We start from the raw sequence: 22,458 nt of genomic DNA on the forward strand, positions 1-22,458 counted from the left end.
GCCTGCAGGGCAAAGCCAGGCAGGGCCTGGAGATGGCTGTGTCCTGGGAGCACACAGCGGGAGCATGGCTGTGTCAGCATTGAGGCGTTTCTCTCGCCTGTGGGGTAAAGTGCATGGATCAGGTGGTGAGGAAAAGACTCAGGTGTTCCTCCAGTGGTTTCTAAGAAAATATTTGTAACAGGAAAATAAATGGCTTTCTCTTTTCTGCTTAGATCATCATGCTCAGGAATGACATTTACCGCTGCCGAGCGTCAGGCATCTTTCTTCGCTTGGAGGGCGGTGGCTTGATTGCCGGCAACAACATTTACCACAATGCAGAGGCTGGTGTAGACATCCGGAAAAAGTCCAACCCACTCATACTGGTACTTTGTGTTTGTTCCCTATTCAGGGTGACTCTTGGTTTTCAGAAACCTTTTGTGAGGATATTTAAATACACATGGCCCTCTTGTATTTACATGCTTCCTGTTTGCAGGTGGCTCCTGCTCTGTGTGTCCTTGTGACTCTGTGTCTCTCTCTGTGTATTAGCAGTGACTTTGGATAAGTCATTTTCTGGTCATCTCCCAGAAAGGAGATGACCAGAAAGGAGGACCAGAAAGACAGGAAAACCTCACTGGGCCCTCAGCCCTCATGCTGTGGTTGGCTTTGAGTTTGATAAGAATAAAGAGAATGATGTCTGCCCTAAAGACACTTGGATCCAAAAACAAACAACAGCAGCGAACCCCACCAAGTTAGTTCATTCATTTGTATAAAAGCACATTTCGGATATTTAGTTCCGAAGATTATTTGTTTCATGGTTATTGTGAGGCCATATTGAGTTTGATTTTCTACCAGTGTGAAAACCACTTAAAATCCTAGAGTATGTGGCCAGTGACATGAGAGACCAGCTCCTTTTCCGCTCTGGCTCTTCCTGAGAGGCAGGTTTGGGGTTTGGGGGTTTTTTGTTTTGTTTTTACACAGATTTATGGGGTATGGGAGAAATTTTGTTACATGTGTACTGAGAGACAGATTTCCCAGAAGTTGGGAAATGTAACAGACTTTTTTTTTTTTTTTTTTTTTTTTTTTTTGAGACGGAGTCTCGCTCTGCCGCCCAGGCTGGAGTGCAGTGGCGCAATCTCAGCTCACTGCAAGCTCCGCCTCCTGGGTTCATGCCATTCTTCTGCCTCAGCCTCCCGAGTAGCTGGGACTATAGGTGCCTGCCACCATGCCCGGCTAATTTTTTTGTATTTTTAGTAGAGACAGGGTCTCACTGTGTTAGCCAGGATGGTCTCGATCTCCTGACCTTGTGATCCACCTGCCTCGGCATCCCAAAGTGCTGGGATTACAGGCTTGAGCCACCGCGCCCGGCCTATAACAGACTTTTTATGGGCTTGAAAAAATAATAGCCACCGTTAATGCATAATGCTTATTATATGCCAGATACTTTTTTAAGCACTTCGTAGATATTTACTTATCATTTAATGCTTACAGAACCCCGTGAAGAATTATTATTATCCCTATTTTGTAGTAAAGATACAGAGCACAAAGAGGCACAGGATCCTGCTCAAAGTCCTACACCTAGTGACAGAGCTGGGATTTGAATCCAGGCAGTCTGACTCAAGGGTGCTGTCTGAACCCATTATATCTTGACTGTCCATAAAGATACAGAGAGAAGGCTGGGCACAGTGGCTCATGCCTGTAATCTCAACACCATGGGAGATCAAGGCAGGAAGATCCCTTGAGTCCAGGAGTTTGAGACCAGCCTGGGCAACATTGCAAGACCCTGTCTCTACAAAAAATTTTAAAAATTAGCTGGGCATGGTAACTCACACCTGTAGTCCCAGATACTTGGGAGGCAGAGGTGGGAGGTGGGAGGATCGCTTGAGTCTGGGAGGTCGTGGCTGCCATGACTGTGGCATGGTAGTGAGCCATGATTGTGCCACTGCACTCCAGCCTGGGCAACAGAGCAAGACCCTGTCTCAAAAAAAGAAAAAGAAAATGAAAATACACCCAGCTAGCCAGTGTCTCCTGCCAGCCCCTTCCCCTCACTGTGTTTCTGCCACGCAGCTGGTGGTAGATGCATGGCCTTGGCTTAGGAAATTATTGCCCCTCTGGCTAGAGAGATGAGAGAGGTTTGCCCTTTTGAGGATAGAGGGACAGCAGGTGGAGGGGGGAAGGGAGTGGTACATTTTAGTCCTGGCATTGTAAAAGGGTGTAGGGATTTTAACACCACCGCGCACTCCTTTCGGAGCTCTTCAGCCCTGTGCGGGACTTCCCTTAGGCAGTGGTTACCCTGATGAGCCTACCAAATCCTTCAGGAAAATCCAGAAAGAGTAAGAATAAGGAGAGTTTGCACACGAAACACTTTAAAACCAACTAGAACTTTATTTCTGTGAAATCGTTTTGGAAGAGATACAGCTAACTTCCCAATTTACAAAGTATAGAATTGGCCTTCTGCTATAAATTAACCATTAGAGTGAGACAATAGTATTATTATTCTAATCTAAAAATATTAAGTCACTGTGCAAAAGCAACTAACTGGAATGGGAAAGAGAAAAACTAGGCTTCAGATCTGGCTCTTCCACAAATGTACTATATAATCCTGCACCTGTTTTCCCATTCGCACAGAGATGTCAAAAATGAATATCTTGCTGGATGTGGTGGCTCACACCTGTAATCCCAGCACTTTGGGAGGTCAAGATGGGAGGATCACTGGAGGCCAGGAGTTCAAGAGCAGCCTAGGCAACGAAGCAAAAACCCTGTCTCTACAAAAAAAAAAAACCAGAAAGATATCTCTTGGCATCCTGTAGCTCATACACCTTCTAAGACCTTATGCCCCGTGGGACAGCTTGGCACCTCAGTGTCTGCATCTCCCGCTGACCCTTCCTAAATGAGAAAGGACTAGAAGTCAAATGACTCTGACCCCTCTGTGCATGTGGCCCCTTTAGGACTGCACTTGGCCAACATTTGGTTGCCCTGGGGTGCTGCCCTTCCCCAAGAGATGGCCTCCCTGGACCCTGGAAGTTATGGCCTGGCCAAATGATTGTGTGTTTGGGGGACTCATTAGAGGCTCTGAAACTTTCGGTAGCCTGCCTTGCAGGTGAAGACCAAGAGCCCTCCTAAGAGGCTGGGCAGCGAAGACTCCAATCTTCATAGTCTCCCTTACAGGTTTTGATGTGTGTACTGGTGCAGGAAGGGCATGGTGGCAGCACGACCCGTTCCCTTTGTCACGGGCTAGGGATCTTACAGTGACATCATTTTTTCCACTGTGTTCATCCCGCCGCGGAGATGTGGGCAGCAGTTGGGCACTCTGCTTCTCACTGGCATGTCTGATCTGGCTTCTGTGGTGTCTCATTTTCACTTGCAGTGTAACCAGATCCACCATGGCCTTCGCTCTGGCATTGTCGTCCTTGGCAATGGGAAAGGCATCATCCGGAACAATCAAATCTTTTCCAATAAGGAGGCTGGCATTTACATCCTGTACCACGGAAACCCCGTCGTGAGGTGTGTGCTGCTGTTTCCCTCCTTTGTCTTTGTTAACCTCCTCCCTGTCTCTCCTCCATTTGAAAACACTCTTTACGGAAACAACTGTACAGATGCAAGCAGAGAAGAGACTTCACTCATCATCCCACACCAGTGACACGGCTGCTTTTGTGTTTATGTGCCCTTCCAGTTAACTCTGTGTAGGCGTTCTATTCGGCAGTCACTGCTGAGCACTTCCAACATGGGCAGAGTCTGCTCCCTGGGAGCTTACTCTAGCCTGGAGAAATGGGCACAGAAGTACCCCAAGGCAGGAATGGAACATAGATTTCAGCTCACCTAACAATTTCAGTTAGTTGCTAGTGGTGACTGGGGGAGCTGTGTCAACATCCTGGTGCTGGCCCTGGCCTCAGCACGAAAGCGTGCTATGGTCAGGGACTGACTTAAGTGATAGGTGGGAGGCGGCAGTGGCAGTCCTGGGACCCTGTCTGCCGTCGCAGTTCTAGTATGGGGCAGACTGTGATAAATGCTAGAGTAAATGCTAGATAAATGCTAGATAAATGATAAATGTGATAAATGTCAGAGTGGTACCAGAAGGAGAGACTCATTCTGACTAGGAGGATGTGGGAAGGCCTTATTTAGGAGGTAGCATCAGAGTCAGACTTTGGAATATGGGTAAGACTTGGACTCATGCAGGTGGGGGCAGGGAGGGGTCGGTGGATGTTCCTAGTAACGGGAACAGCATGAGCAAAGGCAGCAGGGCACAGCAGATTCAGGGGTTAGCAAACTGTTCATGGTGGCTTGAGAAAAAATCTGACATGGTGTGACAGTGCTATAGAATATTTTAAATTGGGATGGTCCCAGAATATCTTGGGCCCTGTGGTCACCGCAGCGTGACCCTTGATGTCCTTGTGGCAGACCATCTGTGCCACACAGCAGAGTGGAAAGGAATGATGGAAAGAAAGGCTTGGGCCAGATGAGGAAGGCCTTACGCAGACCAAGCTGAGGCTGGGGAGCCTGTTCTGTCTACACAGCAGGGACTCATTAAAGGCTCTGAGCAGAAGACTCACACAGTTATGTCTGTGCTTTAGGAGAATAGCTGGCATGAATGGGCAGCAAGTATATTCAGAGCGCTTCCCCCCTGCATTATTCCATAGGTACTTTGTTTCCATGTTGTTGTATGCATGGCCTTTATATTCATCATCTTGGAAAGTTTCACCATGTTCCAGTATTTTGATATGCCACAATTTTTGAACCAGACCTAATTGCTGGTTCAAAAATTATGGAACATAATCCTGTTTTTCACTGTTACAGACAGCTTACTAAAAACAATTAGTGGTCATAGAGCAGCTCTTTCCCTTCTTCTGCATTATTGCCTGAACAGAAGAGTATTTGTATGTATGTGTGCCGTTCACTGACCACACATTCCAGCCACCCTGTATAAGGGGGCAGTGATACACAACACGTACAAGAACAGTCCCTGCCTCGTGGAGTTGACAGTCTCATGCTGGAGACGGACACACACTCACACAGCCATGATGGAAGACTCACCAAAATGAGCACTTTACTAGGCGTTCGTGCAGACTGCCTGAAGAGCTCAGCCGTGATCTCAGCTGAGCATGTCAGGGAGCTGACATTTGAGTTGTGCTTCAAAGATAAATAGGATTTTATGGCCAGGGGAAAGGCATTCTGGGCCAGAGGCAGTGAAATTCAGGGTATGTCTGAGAAAATGGTGAGAAATGTGGTGTGTCCGGGCATGAGATGCCAGAGGTAATAGTGCAAAGGCAGGCTGCTGCTGGACGGCAGAGGACCTTGAATGCCAAGTGTGATAGGCAGAATAATGGCCCCAAAGATGTCCATGTCTTAGTCCCTGAGCCCTGTGCATATGTTGCCTTACAAGGCAGGAGGAACTTTGCAGACTTGATTGAGTGAAGGGCCTTGGAGAAAGATGAAAGGGGGTTATTTTGGATGATACAGGTGGGCCCAGTGTAACCACAGGCCCTTATGAGAAGGAAGCAGGGGAATCAGATTAAGAGAGCAGGGGCCGGGTGCGGTGGCTCATGCCTGTAATCCCAACACTTTGGGAGGCCAAGGTGGGTGGATCACTTGAGGTCAGGAGTTCGAGACCAGCCTGGCCAACACGGTGAAACCCCATCTCTACTAAAAATACAAAAATTAGCCAGGCGTGGTGGCAGGTGCCTGTAATCCCAGCTACTCGGAAGGCTGAGGCAAGGAATCGTTTGAATCTGGGAGGTAGAGGTTGCAGTGAGCTGAGATCGTGCCACTGCACTCCAGCCTGGGTGACAAGAGCGAGACTCCATCTCAAAAAAATAAATACAATAAAATAAAAAATAAGAGAGCAGGAGATGTGAGGACAGAAGCAGATGTCAGAGTGATGAGGCCACAGCCCAAGAAGTGCAGGCGGCCTCTAGGAGCTGGAAAGGATGAGGAATGGATTCTCCCTAGAGCCTCCAGATAGAACACAGGTCTGCTGACACTTTGATTTTAGCCCTGAGAAACCCATTTTCAACTTCTGACCTCGTGACTGAAAGACAGAAATTTGTATTGTTTTAAGCCACCAAATTTGTGGTAGTTTGTTATAGTAACAATAGGAAACTAATACACCAAGTTGAAAAGTCTGGGCTTTACCTTGGGGGTGCTGGGGAACCATTAAAGAGTTTTGGGTGAGGAATATCATAATCAGATCAGTGTTGGGTTTATAAAACATAGTCATCTTGAGAGAATAAGTTGTGCTTTTTTCCTTTGTTTCTTTGCAATGAGAGATAAGAGTCTGGAGCAGGATACAGAATGAAGTTTAAGATCCCTGAAATGGCCTGGATGAGACAAACCATAGCATATATTTTTGCCACATAAAGTTACGTAACCTATTATGTTTCTCTTTTTTCCTTGGATACAGAGAAGTACAGGGCTCAAATCGTGCTCATCTGCAGTTAATATCCCATCCCGGGCTCTTAGTACACTGATCTGTCCCCTTCTTCTAAATGTTTTCTCATCCCTCCTGTATCTTTATTCTGCCTGCCCCATGTACACACATACATGTTTCTCCAAGTGGCCACAGATCCTTTCTGGAGGTGAGATTTATAGTAAAAATATGCTAGGGCTCAGTTACTCACACGGGTAGTCCCAGCTACTTGGGAGGCTGAGGTGGGAGGATCACTTGAGTGCAAGAGGTCGAGGCTAGCCTGAGCAACATAGCGAGAACCCATGTCTTAAAAAAAAATTGTAAACATTTTCTGGCTCCAACATTTGAGGGTTGGATAAAATACATATAAGGCCAGGCACGGAGGCTCATGGCTATAATCACAGAACTTTAGGAGGCTGAGGCGGACAGATCACTTGAGGCCAGGAGTTTGAGACCAGCCTGGGCAACATAGCAAAACCCCATCTCTACAAAAAATACAAAAAATTAGCTGGATGTAGTGGTGCACACGTGTAGTCCAGGCTGAGGCACGAACATCGCTTGAACCCAGGAGGTGGAGGTTGCAGTGAGCTGAGATTGTGCCACTGCACTCCAGCGTGGGCAACAGAGCAAGACCTCAAAAACAAAACAAAACAAAAAATATGTGTGTGTATATATATGCATGGGTATATCTGTAGATGACAGTCAAGTGAGGCTACAGTGAACTGGATATCATTGTGCGTGTATAGCATAGTTGGGGGTTTAGTTTTTGGTCAAGCTGTCCCAGTGACAACTAAACATTTCTATATGCCTGGATTATAAAGGGACTTTAGGAAATGCTTTTATGCCCCTGTGGACTTGAGCCATAGGGAAGCTCAAGTGATCCTCCACCCCAACCCCCCGAGAAGCTGTGGCTACAGGTGCACACCACCACACCTGGCTAATGTGTCAGATTTTTTTGTAGAGACAGGGTTTCCATGAAAGAAGGCAGTCTCCTGGAAGCATGACGTTGATGCCCTGGGCTCACCTCTTTGCTTTGTTCTTCTTCCACGTTAGCGGGAACCACATCTTCAAGGGCCGTGCTGCCGGCATCGCAGTGAACGAGAACGGCAAAGGCCTCATCACAGGTATGGATGGCGCTGCCTGGCACCTGGCAGCCAGGCCGAGGCCCCCTGGCGCCACCCCCCAGCTTCAGGACCTCACACTGTTCCTTTACCCCCACAGACGATGGCCTCTTTCTCTGACTGTGGGCTGGAGCTCAGGGACGCCAGCTGCATGGTGGCTGTGCTTCTTACAGGAGGGCCTAGCACAGAGTGGGTGTCTGCTCCTTCCAGGCCCAGAGTCGACAGGCCAGCACCAGGTGGCTCACAGATGCTTCAGAAGCACCGATGCCCGCCACCTGTCCGAATCCCTCCTTGGTCTTTGTACGGACCTCTGCCTGCTCTGGAAACCTCCACCCGGCTAACCCCTGCTTATACTTTGGGTCTTAGCTTAATTGTCACTTCCTCAGGGAAACCTTCTCTGACTTTCCCATTGTACACAGATACACTCACTATACCCAGGATGCCTCCTCTCTAGGGCCTTTGACTTAATTTCTTAGTGGTTTGTGGTGTCCATCTCCTCTGTTATAAAGCGGTAAATTCCACAAGGCGAGGGTCAAGTCTGTCTGGTACATCAGTGTAGCCTCAGCACAGAGCAGAGCCAGGCCTGGGATATGAAAGGGATTCCACAAATACTGGTCCAGGGAATCCCCCTGACTGCAGTTACCAGACATGGATTGAGCACGCGTTGCATACAGGCCGTATTCCAGAAGCTACAGTTGCAGCAGTGAATAAGGCTCTCAGCCACTGACATTTTAGGAGAGGAAGCGAATAAATAAAGCCTACATATATGAGCAGAAAACATCCTATCTGAGGGTGACAAGTGCTCTATGGATAATTAAGGCAATAGAGGGACTGGGCGGGCATTTGGGATTGTGTGGTCAGGGCAGCCCTCTGAGAAGGTGACAAGGAAGCCAGATCCTGAGTGGGAGTGGCTGGAGGAGCTGGGAAAGAACCTTCCATGTAGGGCTGCCTGTAAGAACAGACTTAGCATGGCCGAGTGGACATCACTTGTGGGACTGGAGTGTGGTGCGCAAGAGGCCTGCAGTGGGGTCATGGAGACAGGAAGAGGCCAGTCACACAGGATCCTGAGCCATTGCACCTCAGTCCCAAGAGGCTGCGCCTTCCCTGCCAGTGTTGGAGCAGCAGTGTCATGGACTACCCTTCTGACCCATGACTCTTTCACCTACCCCTGAGAGATAGTGGCTCCCAGGAGGAGGAGGGGATGGGTGTGGTCAGAGTTCAGAGCTGAGGCTGAGAAGGATAGGCGAGGCTAGCGCCTTCTCACAGGCTTGTGGGTAGATGGCCACATTCTGTCTCTGAGGGCTCTAAAGCCAGTTTATTCTTTTTTTTTTTTTTTTTTGAGACAGAGTTCCATTCACTCGTGTTGCCCAGGCTGGAGTGCAATGGCGCAGTCTCAGCTCACTGCAACCTCCACCTCCCGGGTTCAAGTGATTCTCCTGCCTCAGTCTCCCGAGTAGCTGGGATTACAGACATGTGCCACCACACCCAATTTTGTATTTTTAGTAGAGACAGGGTTTCTCCATGTTGGTCAGGTTGGTCTTGAACTCCTGACCTCAGGTGATCCGCCCGCCTCAGCCTCCCAAAGTGCTGGGTTTACAGACGTCTGGCCTACTCTTTGTTTTGTTTCCTTTTTGTTTGGTTGGTTGGTTTTTTGGACACCAGTGTCACTCACCAAAGCTAGTTTATTCTTTTTTTTGAGGCAGGGTCTCAGTCTGTCATCCAGGCCGTAGTGCAGTGGTGCGATCATAGCTCACTGCAGCCCTGACCTCCAGAGTTCAAGTGATCCTCCCACCCCAGCCTCCCAAGAAGCTGGGACTACAAGTGCACACCACCACACCTGGCTAATTTTTTTGTAGTGACAGGGTGTCACCATTTTGCCCAGGATTGTCCGGAACTCCTGGGCTCAAGTGATCTACCCGCCTTGGCCTCCCAAAGTGCTGGGATTACAGGCATGAGACACCGTGCCTGGCCAAAACTAGTTCATTTTTAATCATCAGTCCTCAAGGCCATTGGGTAAAGTAGGTGCCGGGGAGATAGGAGTGCACAAGATAGACACAAGCCTTGCCCTTGGGGAAAGGAGTCAGCAGATAAGTCCCTGAAACATCAGACAGCAGACAAGATTTACAGTGCTAATTGCTGGCAGGGTAAGGCCAGGGCCTCCTGGTCTGGAGTGGCCTTGATCGAAACTGTTCACGTCCTATTTGCCAGCACTGGAGCTGCCTTGGGTACTGACCTTCTTTTCTGCTTCTCTCCATAGAAAATGTCATCCGTGAGAATCAGTGGGGAGGTGTGGACATCCGCCGCGGAGGAATCCCCGTTCTGAGGAGTAACCTCATCTGCTTTGGCTATTCAGATGGCGTGGTTGTGGGAGACGAAGGCAAAGGCCTCATAGAAGGAAATACCATCTACGGTGAGGAGCTTGTTCCCAACCGGGCCAGGGAGGCAGGAAACCCAGTTTCCATCTCCAGCTTGTGGGTCCTGAGAAGGTCACTGCCTTTCCCCATGCCTCAAAGACCTCATCTGAACAGGCATTCTCAGGCCACAGTCACCCAGGCCCTCTCAGAACAAAGAGCCTCTTATAAATCACGTTGTTGGCCGGGCGCGGTGGCTCAAGCCTGTAATCCCAGCACTTTGGGAGGCCGAGACGGGCGGATCACGAGGTCAGGAGATCGAGACCATCCTGGCTAACACGGTGAAACCCCGTCTCTACTAAAAAATGCAAAAAACTAGCCGGGCGAGGTGGCGGACGCCTGTAGTCCCAGCTACTCCGGAGGCTGAGGCAGGAGAATGGCGTAAACCCGGGAGGCAGAGCTGGCAGTGAGCCGAGATCCGGTCACTGCACTCCAGCCTGGGCGACAGAGCAAGACTCCGCCTCAAAATAAATAAATAAATAAATAAATCACGTTGTAGTCCAGATTGACCCCGGGGTTAGCAAAGCAGAAGGCTTTATCCCCTTTTAAAATAGCAAAAGACAGGAGTTGTGTCATGTCTTAAGAACAGGACCATTTCAGCCCTGGCTCATGTGCATGTCACTCCTCTCATCCTTTCTTTTGATCCAGAGAACTGAAAATATAATGGGAAAACAAGATAATCGCAGGAAGAAAACTATTCTCACTCAGTGACTTTGGGCAGAGCCTTCATCTGTCTGGACTGTAGCTCTAATAATACAGTGATGATAATAAAGGTGACTCAGGCCGGGCGCGGTGGCTCAAGCCTGTAATCCCAGCACTTTGGGAGGCCGAGACGGGCGGATCACGAGGTCAGGAGATCGAGACCCTCCTGGCTAATACAGTGAAACCCCGTCTCTACTAAAAAAATATAAAAAATTAGCCGGGCGAGATGGCGGGCGCCTGTAGTCCCAGCTACTCGGGAGGCTGAGGCAGGAGAATGGCGTAAACCGGGAGGCGGAGCTTGCAGTGAGCTGAGATCCGGCCATTGCACTCCAGCCTGGGCGACAGAGCGAGACTCCGCCTCAAAAAAAAAAAAAAAAAAAAAAAAAAGGTGACTCAGGCCCACCTCTCTGCTCGGCCCTTTCTATGCACAATCACATTTAATCCTCATGCTTGTCTTCTGAAGGAGGCACAGTTATTAACCCCATTTGAAAGATGAGAAAACTGAGGGACAGAGAGAGGTTTGGTAACTTGCTCAGGGTCTCACAGCTGGCAGGTGGTAGGGCTGGGATTCCAACTGGGCTGCCTCCTATGCAGGGAAGGATTGGTGCCCCCTTGGCACTGTCACTGTGGGTTCATGTGCTTCTGATGTGGACATGTGGCCCTGACAGTCCTCAGAGCACTTTCACACTGTGTGGAACGAGCCAAGCTTGTGAGGTTCACCTGATCTGACGACCTCTCTTGTGTGAAGGTGAAGTCTGCAGCTAGAGCCATCAGGTGGCTTGTCCGAGGTCATTAGCAAGTCAGGGACTCTCTCCCAGGCCAGTGGCTTTTGCTTCCCCTCTCAGGGAGACTCAGATGCCGCTTCACCTGAGTTCAGTGTCGGTGACCAGCTCCTCTCACTGTTCCAGCTAACAAGGGCTGTGGTGTGTGGATGATGTCATCCAGCCTCCCCCATGTCACCAGCAACCACGTCAGCTACAATGGCCTGTATGGAGTGGCAGTGTTTAGCCAGAAGGATGGCTCCAGCGAGTTACCTCGAGGCCATAGGGCTCAAGAGAACTTCAGCGAGGATGGGGACGCCATCCTCTGGGAGACAGAGCTGGAGAAGGAGGACGACCCACTGCGCCGGCCCATCACCATAGCTCTTGTTGAGTCTAACAGTATTAATCACAATGGAGGTGAGTGTACCCCCTCAGCCCCTGCTCAAGAACCTTTCATGGCTCCCCACTGTTTTTTTTTCTCCAATTTAAAACTCTTAATTTAATTTTAATTTAAAACTTTTAATTTAATGTTAATTTAAAAATAAACTTTAATGTCAAAAATGCAAACTTGGGGAGGGCAGAAAGATCACACACAAGGTTGCCACTTCACACTTGGAGGGTTGCACAGCGGCCAGGCAGAGGCGCCCCTCACTTCCCGGACAGTGTGGGGGCCAGGGAGAGGCGCTCCTCACTTCACAGACAGTGGGGTGGCTGAGCAGAGGCACTCCTTAATTTTTAGACGGTGCAGCCGCCAGGCAGGGCCTTCTGCAGACTGATCCCAACTTGCCCTCAGGCTTCATCAGCCACTTCCAGCCTGATCCCCAGTCCCCCTGCATTTATTCACTAAACTTGAATCCATTCTTTCCTGCCTCCTAACCTGCTGACCTCACTCATGCCGTTTCTCCCATCCACATGTCCCAAACTAACTTGAACTTCAAAACCTGCTGTGAATGTACCCCTTCATTCCTTCCTCCTTTGAACCGGGCCCTCCCCAGCCCCACTGGCATTTGTTATGAGGCCTCATGGCTGTATTTATTTCTGTGGCTGTTCCATCAACACTGATAGGCCATGAACTTGAGACAAAGAACTGAAGTCCACCCAGCTCAGTGCCCCTGTCCCTGCAGTACCAAATCCCACCTGTGGCACATACACTTTTAATCAATGCTAGGATACCTTTCTCACAATTTAACATCTCTCATGAGATGCATATCATGGTTGAATTGGCAATGAGTTTTCTTTCTTAGGCAGAAAATAAAAGTGTTTTAAATCTATGTTATCCTAAACCTGATGAAAAAGGGAGACCAGGTGCCAGGGGTGACGCCTGTAATCCCAGGACTTTGGGAGGCCGAGACGGGGGATTGCTTGAGGCCAGGTGTTGAAGACCTGCCTGGGCCACATAACAAAACCTGGTTTCTTTAAAAAAAAAAAGAAGAAGAAGAAGAAAAAGAAAAATTAGCTGGATCTGGTGGCATGTGCCTGTGGTCCCAGCTACTCAGGAGGCAGGAGGATCACTTGAGCCCAGGAGTTCAAGGCTGCAGTGAGGTATGACCGCACCACTGCACTCTAGCCTGGCAACAGGAGTGAGATCCTGTCTTTAAAAAAAAAAAAAAAAAGATGGTAGAAAATGTTTGATATTTCTTGAATTAAAAAAAAATTACTGTGTAGTTCATCTAACTCCAGGGCTCCCAAAGCTAGCTGATTATCAAAATCACTGTGGGGTGGGGGTTGGAGGGTAGGATGGATGGGTGGGTCAGGAAATGGAGGAAGGCTTACTAAGAACAGATTCCTGGGCCAGGTGCAGAGGCTCACACTTGTAACCCTAACACTTTTAGAGGCCAAGGCAGGAGGATCGCTTGAGTTCAGGAGTTCAAGACCAGCCTAGGCAACATAGAGAGCCCCATCTCTACTGAGAAAAAAATTTTTTTTTCAAATTAGCTGGGCGTGGTGGTACATACCTGTAGTTCCAGCTACTAGGGAGGCTGAAGTGGGAGGATGCTTGAGCTCAGGACTCAAGAGTTTGAAGTTGCAGTGAGCTATGATGGTGCCACTGCACTACCACCTGGGCAATAGAGCAAGACCCTGTCACAAAACAAAACAAAACAAGATTCCTGGGCCTGGTAAGCACTTGCCTGTGGTAGTGGTAGAGGACAGGGAGATGGATAACAGCAGCCCTAACCCAATTATTCGGAAAATGAGTTCTGTCCCCTCCCAGGTCAGAGTTTCCTCCATGTGGCCATGCTGTCTGTCCGGTACGACAGGCAAAGCCACCTACATTCACAAATACTTACTTTTGTTGTTCTCAACCAAGCCAGGAGAAGCAACAGGCTGGTGCCAGGAAGAGATCTGAGCTTGCAGGCTGGTGGCTCCACACTGCTGCAGGGCCCCAGTCATCGTCCAGCACACGACCTCCCCCAGCACTGCTCCAATAGGGTGTCTTTGAGTACACACAACCCCAAGCGTCAGTTTCCCTTTCCCAAATTTCTAACACATTTTTGACACATATTACTTCGCTTAGTAAGTTTTCTACTCCAAAATTACAGAATTTTCATTCAGAAGAAAATTTCCCCAAACAGTAGGGAGGCAGATTCCAGCTTAGTGTAGGAAGGAGAGCAAAGCAAAACCTTCTAATGAGTAGATCTGCCTGTTCAGAGGGGGAGTGAGCAGCCTTGAGGCGGTAGTGGGCACCCCGTCAGGGAGGTGGAAGTGGCAGTAGGATGGCGGTGGTGCCAGAGGCATTCAAGCACATGGTGGGAGCTCAGGCCAGAGGAGCCTTCTCACATCATGTTTGCCTGGCTACACTGAATAAGGACTTCATGCAGAAGAACCAGAGTTTTGTTGACGCACCTGGATTTCCTCCTGTTTCATCAGCTTGGAAGATGCAAACTCAAGGGTTGGTTCTGAGTGTTGCTACCTCTTCTTCTCCACTCCGTTCTCCTGGAGTGCACAATTCAGGGAAGGCTTTTCCTGATTGGTGGTGTCAGGGCTGACCCTGGGACCCCCCTGTGCTTTCCAACCCCTCCACCCATAGCCTCAGGACTCTATGTCCAGAGCAGCGAGGCACTGCATGTCATCACCAATGTGATCCACGCGAATGGGGACAGAGGCATTACTGTGGCCCAGAGCAGCCAACCCACCCGAGTGGCCAACAACAGCATCTCCTGCAACCGGCAAAGTGGGGTCAAGGTTGAGGCCCAGTGCAAAGTGGAGCTCCGGGGCAATGGTATCTATGACAACAGAGGCCATGGCATTATCACCAAGGGCGACAGCACCATCGTCATTGAAAATGATATCATTGGCAATCGGGGCAGCGGGCTGCAGCTGCTGCCTAGGTCCGACACTAAAGTGAGTATGTGTGCATGTGTGTGACATGTGGTGCCCACACAGGGCACAACCCTGGGACAGTCCTTGTGGCCTCTGCTGAGAACAGAACCGTAATCACTCAGCACTACAAGGGACCGTATCCCTCCTGCCAGGACTCAGCCTGGGAAATGTGGGTGGGACTTCCCACAGGAGGGGACAGAGAAACCGAGTCCTGAAGGATGAACAAGGGCTCACCAGCAGGAAGCCAGCGATGGGGTGTCAGCTCCTTGTCATGGTGTTGGGAGCCTCCCAAGGTATCTTCATGGTCTCCAGGTCAAAGTCACACTATTTCAGCTCTCTTTCCTTAACAGAATCTTGCACAGTGCCTGGCGTACAGTAGATGCTTCATGAGAGAGATCCTGCCTTGGGGACTTTGCACACACTCTTCCCTATATACCCCGCATATCCCCTGCCCGCCTTGCGCTACAGTCCTGCAGCTTAGCTGTGTCTGTTCAGGAAGAGTCCCTGAGCCCCCACCCGCCACCCGAGGCTGTTTGAGGTACCCCTTGTTTGGTGCTTTTGCCCACCCCTACCTCACATATCACTCTCCACCGTGCTCGGTCCTCACAGAGCACTCTCCACCGTGCTCGGTCCTCACAGCACTCTCCACCGTGCTCGGTCCTCACAGAGCACTCTCCACCGTGCTCGGTCCTCACAGAGCACTCTCCACCGTGCTCGGTCCTCACAGCACTCTCCACCGTGCTCGGTCCTCACAGCACTCTCCACCGTGCTCGGTCCTCACAGAGCACTCTCCACCGTGCTCGGTCCTCACAGCACTCTCCACCGTGCTCGGTCCTCACAGAGCACTCTCCACCGTGCTCGGTCCTCACAGCACTCTCCACCGTGCTCGGTCCTCACAGAGCACTCTCCACCGTGCTCGGTCCTCACAGAGCACTCTCCACCGTGCTCGGTCCTCACAGAGCACTCGCCACCGTGCTCGGTCCTCACAGCACTCGCCACAGTGCTTGGTATCTCTTCCTTTACCTATTTGTCTCCCCACCAGACTGAGCTCTGAGCACCTTTCTATGCAGAGCCCTGTTTCATTGTGGAGCTAAACAGACCTTGTGCCTGTCCTTGTGGAATTATGATCCCAAAGGCTCTATTTTAATTTTTAGTTTAACAGTTTTGGGGGTACAGGTGGTTTTTGGTTATATGGATAAGTTCTTTAGTAGTGAATTCTGAGATTTTGGTGCCCCTGTCACTCAAGCAGTGTACACTGTATCCCACATATAGTCTTTTATCCCTCACCCTGCTCCCACCCTTCCCCACGAGTCACCAAAGTCCATTATATCTTTCTTAGGCCTTTTCATCCTCATAGCGTAGCTCCCACTTATAAGTAGTGAGCAAGTAAGGACATAGAATATTTGGTTTTCCATTCCTGAGTTACTTCTCTTAGAATAAAGGCCTCCAAGTCCATCGAAGTTGCTGCAAAGGTCGTTATTTCATTCTGTTTCATGGCTGAGTAGTATTCCGTGGTCTATATATATATATATATACACCACATTTCTTTTTTTTTTTTTCGAGATGGAATTTTGCTCTTCTTGCCCAGGCTGGAGTGCAATGGCATGATCTTGGCTCACTGCAACCTCCACCTCCTGGGTTCAAGCCACTCTCCTGCCTCAGCCTCCCAAGTAGCTGGGATTACAGGCATGTGCTGCCATGCCTAGCTAATTTTGTATTTTTAGTAGAGACAGGGTTTCACCATGTTGGTCAGGCTGGTCTCAAACTCCTGACCTCAGGTGATCCACCTGCCTTGGCCTCCCAAAGTGCTGGGATTACAGGCATGAGCTGCTGTACCCAGCCTGTACCACATTTCTTTATCCACTCTTTGGCTGATGGGCAGTTAGGTTGAATGCATATTTTTGCAATTGTACATTGTCCTGCTATCAACATGCATAAGCATATGACTTTTTCATATAATGACTTTTTTTTTCCTTTAGGTAGACATCCAGCAGTGGGATTGCTGGGTTGCCTAAAGCCTTTTTACAGTTCTGCAGCTTCATAGGTTAGTGACTTTAGGCAAGGAGTAAAGAATTCTGGGGCTTTGCCTCTGAGCACCGCGGGAGCAGAAGAAGGGAGAGCGGGACACTTTTGTCTCAGCTGGCTTGTCAGTGGCCCTGACTCCTGACACTACCTCCCCTCTCTGCCAGGCCTTTGCATATTGTTTCTCCTTCTGCAATAGCTCTCCCTGTTCTGCATCTCATAAATGCCTACAACTTACCTATCACCTCTTCCAGGAAGCCTTCCCTGGCTCCCCCAGACTGTTCTTGGTGCCTTTCTTTGAGCTCATAGGCTCTTCATTGACCTGCCTAGCATGTTCCTGCCCCTCGGTTTTAGAACTGATAATTCACTTGCCTGCTCAGTCTATGAGTCCCTGAGGTGTGACAATCTTTGGCTGACTCTCCCAGGTAATAAAGAACCGGATCCACTCATTCCGGGCCTATGGCATTGCAGTGCGGGGCCGTGCCAAGGCCCTGGTGCAGGAAAACATCATCTTCCAGGGCAAAACAAATAAGACCATCTTTCAGCAGATCTCAAACAACCGAGAATGTGTCATGCAAAACAACAAGTTCCTGGTCTTCAAGAAAAAGTGAGTGCCTGGGGTTGCCTGAACCAGTCCTCTAGAGCCACAGTAAGCTCCCGGAAGAAGCCAGGCCCACACCCAGGGATTATGGTTGCCCGGGCTCCCTGCAACACTGCCAGCTGTCGACTCCAGTCAGAAAAAGGCCTGTGCCTGGCTCTGTGTCAGGCCGGGGCCGAGGATTCCCCGGGAGGGAACAAGCTTTTTAAGAGTCAGGGGTGCGAGGTTTCAAATCTCAGCTCTGCAGGTTACTGGCTGTGTGGCCTTGGGCAACTTACTTCACACCTCTGAACCTTAGTAAAATCCATTTAATAAGATCACGCGACCTGGCTGAATCTCTGAGGGGTTGTAAAAATGGTAGTTGCTGCTGCTGCTGTCCTTTAGTCGCTCTGCCTCAGTGTATCACAATTGCTGCCACCCACATCTTCCCCAGACCTCTCTGTCCTTTCATGTTCCCCATTTCAGCAACATCACCATCCACTCTGTTCTCACAACAAAACTTCTGCTCCCTTTTTCTCCCTAATCCGAAGATGTCCAGTCACTCACCAGGTCTTGTTGATTCTGCTTCTAAAATGTTCCCTTTTCCGGCACCTCCTCTTCCCAACTGCTGCCACCCTACTTCAGATCTCAGCACTGCTCACCCTAACCTGTACCGCCTATACTACTGCAGTGCACAGCTGTTCCAGCTGCCTCTGCACGGGCTGTGTTCTGATTGGGCCGTGCTTTTGCTTTCCCATTCTGGGTGTAAAATCACAGTGATATTTGCTGTAGTCGGTATCACTCCTGCACCGCCAATGTCACCTATCCCCCTGCAGCGGCCTCCTGCCAGTCTCCCTGCCCGTGGCTACCCCCTGCTCCACTCTGGAGGTTGTCCCACGTATCCTGCCAGTTTAATCTTTCTAAGTGAGAGCTCTGGTCACATCACATCCATGGTTAAAAACCTCTCATGGATCTTCAGGTTCTGTAGTAATGATCTCCATACTTTTTGTATTACACCCACTCTCAGGAAAAAATATTCTTTGAGGAAACCCCCTGATGTAGGTATACCTATTTATTTATTTATTTAGAGACCAAGTCTTGCTGTGTTGCCCAGGCTGTAGTGCAGTGGTGCAATCTTGGCTGACTGCAACCTCTTCCTCCCAAGTTCAAGCAATCCTCCTGCCTCAGCCTCCTGAGCAGCTGGGATTACAGGTGCCCACCATCACTCCTGGCTGAGTTTTGTGTTTTTAGTAGAGACGGGGTTTCGCCATGTTGGTCAAGCTGGTCTCGAACTCCTGACATCAGGTAATCCACCCGCCTTGGCCTCCCAAAGTACTGAGATTACAGGTGTGAGCTACCGTGCCTCACTGGTATACCTATTTATAACTTCTATGTGTTTCTCTAGCAGTATATTATTTACGTTATAAACTCTCTCCAAAATAGAAAATGTTAAAGTATAAAGTTTAAAAAAATCAAAATTCTAGCATTTTCTTCACACATCCCAGCAGATTATATTGTGGACTCCCTGGGATCCACCTCCTCCTCCCCTTTGGAGACCCCAGGGTACAGAGTACAGCCCACACTTTGCCAGAGGCAGCTCTGGTATTGTGCACTGTGTACCCTGAGGTCCTAATTGTCTCTTCCAGCCTCTCATTTCATCTCCTTTTCAGTACTGCTCCCCTGCTGCCAAACTCAAATATACACAGTCCTCCCAACATGCTTAGGCCTTTTTACTCACATGCTAGTAACCAACCTCTGATTCCGTCCACAACTTTCCAATCCTTTCACTGTAACATCATTATCATAAAAATACATATAAGACAATGTGTTGCCTTAAGCAAATGGAGATTTAGTGTGTAAAGCTGGTTCCTTGTAACTCAAGCATTAGAAAACTGTGACCACAGCTTCACTATTATTTTATTTTTCCCAGCCCTCCATACTCTCTACAAGAGTTTGTGTGACTGGAAGCCCTCTAAATTCTATCCCCCGTAGATTTGCATTTTCCCAGATGTCATATAAAAGAAATCGTGGCCGGGTGCAGTGGCTCACGCCTGTAATTCCAGCACTTTGGGAGGCCAAGGCGGGTGGATCACCTGAGGTCGGTATTTCGAGAGCAGCCTGGCCAACATGGTGAAACCTTGTCTCTACTAAAAATACAAAAATTAGCTGGGCGTGATGGCATGCAACAGTAGTTCCAGCTACTTGGGAGGCTGAGCCAGGAGGATCACTTGAACCTGGGAGGAAGAGGTTGCAATGAGCCCAGATCGCACCACTACACTCCAGCCTGGGTGACAGAGCGAGACTCCATCTCAGAAAAAAAAATAAAAATAAAACCCAGAAATCCTGCAGTATGTAGTCTTTTGAGTCTGGCTTCTTTCACTTAGCCTAACATGCTGGAGATTCATTCATGGTGTTGCATGGAAGGCATTCATTCCTTTTGATTGCTGAGTAGTCTTCCCCTGTATGGGTGGACTCCACAGTTTATTCACTCATCAGCTGAAGGGTATTTAGGTAGTTTCCAGTTTTTGGTGATTATGAATAAAGCTTCTATAAACATTTGTGGTCATACAGCTGAAAAGAAATGGAAGAGGAAAAGTTGGATACCGTTGCACACACGTGTAATCCCAGCTACTTGGGAGGCTGAGGCAGGAGGATCACTTGAGCCCAGGAGTTTAAGACCAGCTTGGGCAACATAATGAGACCCTATCTCACAACACCCACCCTATGATCTTATCCAGATTCTTATTTAAAGTGGGGAAATCGGCTGGGTGCAGTGGCTCAGGCCTATAATCCCAGCACTTTGGGAGGCTGAGGTGGGAGGATCACTTGAGCCCAGGAGGTTGAGGCTAAAGTCAGCCATGATTGTGCCACTGCACCCCGGCCTGGGCAACAGAGTGAGACCGTGTCTCAAAATAAAGTGGGAAAATTTAGGCCTTAGGGCGACCTTGTCCAAGGCTACATGCAGAGTTGAAGGCAGAGCTGGACGTGGAATGCAGGGCTTTTGCCCCTTAGTTTCTCATCCTCCCACCTCTTTGGGCTAACACTAAACTAGAAGATAAAACCTACACCCAGATTTAAACACCTGGATCCACCAATCTGGAACCAAAGTTAAGATTGTGCAGGGCATTCAGACAGCACTGCAGACCCCTCAGAAGTTCACTGATTTTCGTTTTGCACCTCCAGGTCTGATACGTGGCGCCTGGTGAACCCGCCAGCACGGCCGCACCTCGAAACCTCTCTCAGACGCCCCTCGGCAGCCCACAATGGGCAGAAGGTGACGGCCATGGCAACGAGGATCACAGCCCGGGTGGAAGGTGGTTACCACAGCAACCGCAGTGTCTTCTGCACCATCCTGTGAGGACCCAGACCTGCTTCAGGGCCAAGCCTGGATGGGTGCTCAGAGAAGCTAAGGTGGAAATAGTGCCTTAGCACTATTCTTAGCACCAGAAGACTCTGGCCCTCCCTCCCCCGAACAAATGGGTCCCAGGCCTTTAAAACACAGTACCTCCAGAACACTTCAGCTCCACAGCCCGTAACAAGAAGGAAGGGGGAAATGGTTTTCAAGAAGGGATAGAAGTTGGTGGGTTTCCAGTCACTCAACGTCTATAAAGATTGTGAAGAGCTAGGGAAGCTCAAATGCTGAAGCTTTTGGTCAGGATTTTCTTTCAGTTCTAAGGAACCGTGTTTTACACACACCAAACCCAGACTCTTCTCAGGGAAGAGCAGATTTACTTCTGATGGTGGGAAGTGATTCTAGTGAGGTGGAGAGAGACAACTGCCCCAGAATTTTCCCCTTTGCTAGCTAGACCTGTCTCCCTCTCAGTCTCTCCAAGGACCCTACCACACCCTCCCAGCTGTCTCTGGAGGCTGGAGGAGTTGAGTTTGGTTGACCTGAGGACTTGGACATGGACCTGGGAGGGAGGAAGGACCTGGGAGCAACAGGAGGCCCCACGGAAAGGCTGCACAGGGATGAGAGAGGGACATGCTGAAACAGGTGGGGCTCCAGCATGCAGGCAGGTGCTCGGCTTGGTGGGCAGGGATGCACAAGGCTCTACTCCATCCCCAAAGGCTCCCAAATGCAGGAGGAGTCAAACCCCACGTCAGCGCGCCCACACCAGCCACCCTCCTTGGCACCAGGCTGTCCAGATGGGAGAACCTGGGCCTCTCGTTTGCATCTGTGTTCTCATGGATGAGCGCCGGCCTTTACTGACCCTCCTGAGCCTCCCGACTCTGTGCCTTGGCTCATGCTTTTTCCTCCTCCTGGCGTGCCCTCCCCTGTCTCCGTGTCCTCCTTTCCTCAAGGTTTAGCCAAGACACTGCCACCTCCACATAGCTCTCCTCGCCTTTTCCCCCTCTGGACCTCAGTAGCCTTTCTCTGCTCCCTCTCAGGGTACTGAGCACTTTCTGCCTTGTCCTAGAGCTATCTGGATCCATAGCCTGAACCCCCACTCACCTGTGTGCTCCCTTAGGTAGGGCCACATCTGACTGCGTGTCCCCAGATCTCAGCCTGGGGCTGGGGTGGGATTAGTGGCCTGAGTGAGGAGAGGAAGGCCAGCTCCCAGAGGACTTTACTGAACTGTACTGTGAATATGTCCAAGTCCCAAAGCCAGGCGAGCTCAGACCCCACTGCTTGAGGAAGGGGGCTGGATGCAGGGCCAGCTCAGCCTGAACAATCCCCTCCCACTCAGCCTTTCCTGTGGGGCCCCTCACCAGCCTGCTGGGGTCACTGTTATGCACTTGGCTGCATGGCTGGTTCTATTGGCCCTAGGTGCTGCTCTGTTGGGTGGGATGGGAGAGGGGAGAGGGAGCCAGGAGCACTGGGTTCTCCCTGAGAACATTGGGCACAAGAGTGCTGGCCTCTTCTATCCCTGGCGCTTCCTTTGCACTTGTTTGGTGGCCCCAATGTGAGTCGCTGTACAAAATGCTGCCTTTACTATTTTCTAAGAAATGACTTTTCTGTGAACCAACAGTAACAAAAACCTCAGTAACCAAAATAAAGTTCTATATTTTAAAAGAGGCACTTTGGGAAGCCTTTCCTTGGTCTGGGCATACCCTGGGGCTCCCAGACGGCCAGGTCCAGCACTGTTTCCTCTGGAGGAGACAGGAGAGTCCTGGGGCTATCTTGTTGGGTCCGCACATTGCTGTGACAGCTCCTGATAGAGAG

The 22,458-nt window shown here is 49.8% G+C and overlaps 1 protein-coding gene across 1 annotated transcript in view; it reads left to right on the forward strand.

The window, feature by feature from the left end:
• The window catches only part of FBXO10 (F-box protein 10), a 68,399-nt gene extending 46,085 nt beyond the window's left edge, over positions 1-22,314 (forward strand). The window contains exons 4-11 of the mRNA XM_033238065.1: positions 213-362; positions 3,344-3,480; positions 7,433-7,503; positions 9,758-9,910; positions 11,522-11,791; positions 14,403-14,716; positions 17,143-17,324; positions 20,478-22,314. Coding sequence (XP_033093956.1) covers positions 213-362; positions 3,344-3,480; positions 7,433-7,503; positions 9,758-9,910; positions 11,522-11,791; positions 14,403-14,716; positions 17,143-17,324; positions 20,478-20,652 — 1,452 coding nt within the window. The 3' untranslated portion in view covers positions 20,653-22,314. The remainder of the gene's footprint in view (positions 1-212; positions 363-3,343; positions 3,481-7,432; positions 7,504-9,757; positions 9,911-11,521; positions 11,792-14,402; positions 14,717-17,142; positions 17,325-20,477) is intronic.
• Positions 22,315-22,458: the final 144 nt, after the last annotated feature.

The sequence above is a fragment of the Trachypithecus francoisi genome, unplaced genomic scaffold (genome assembly GCF_009764315.1).
Source record: "Trachypithecus francoisi isolate TF-2019V2 unplaced genomic scaffold, Tfra_2.0 Lachesis_group16, whole genome shotgun sequence".
Taxonomy (NCBI): Eukaryota; Metazoa; Chordata; class Mammalia; order Primates; family Cercopithecidae; genus Trachypithecus; species Trachypithecus francoisi.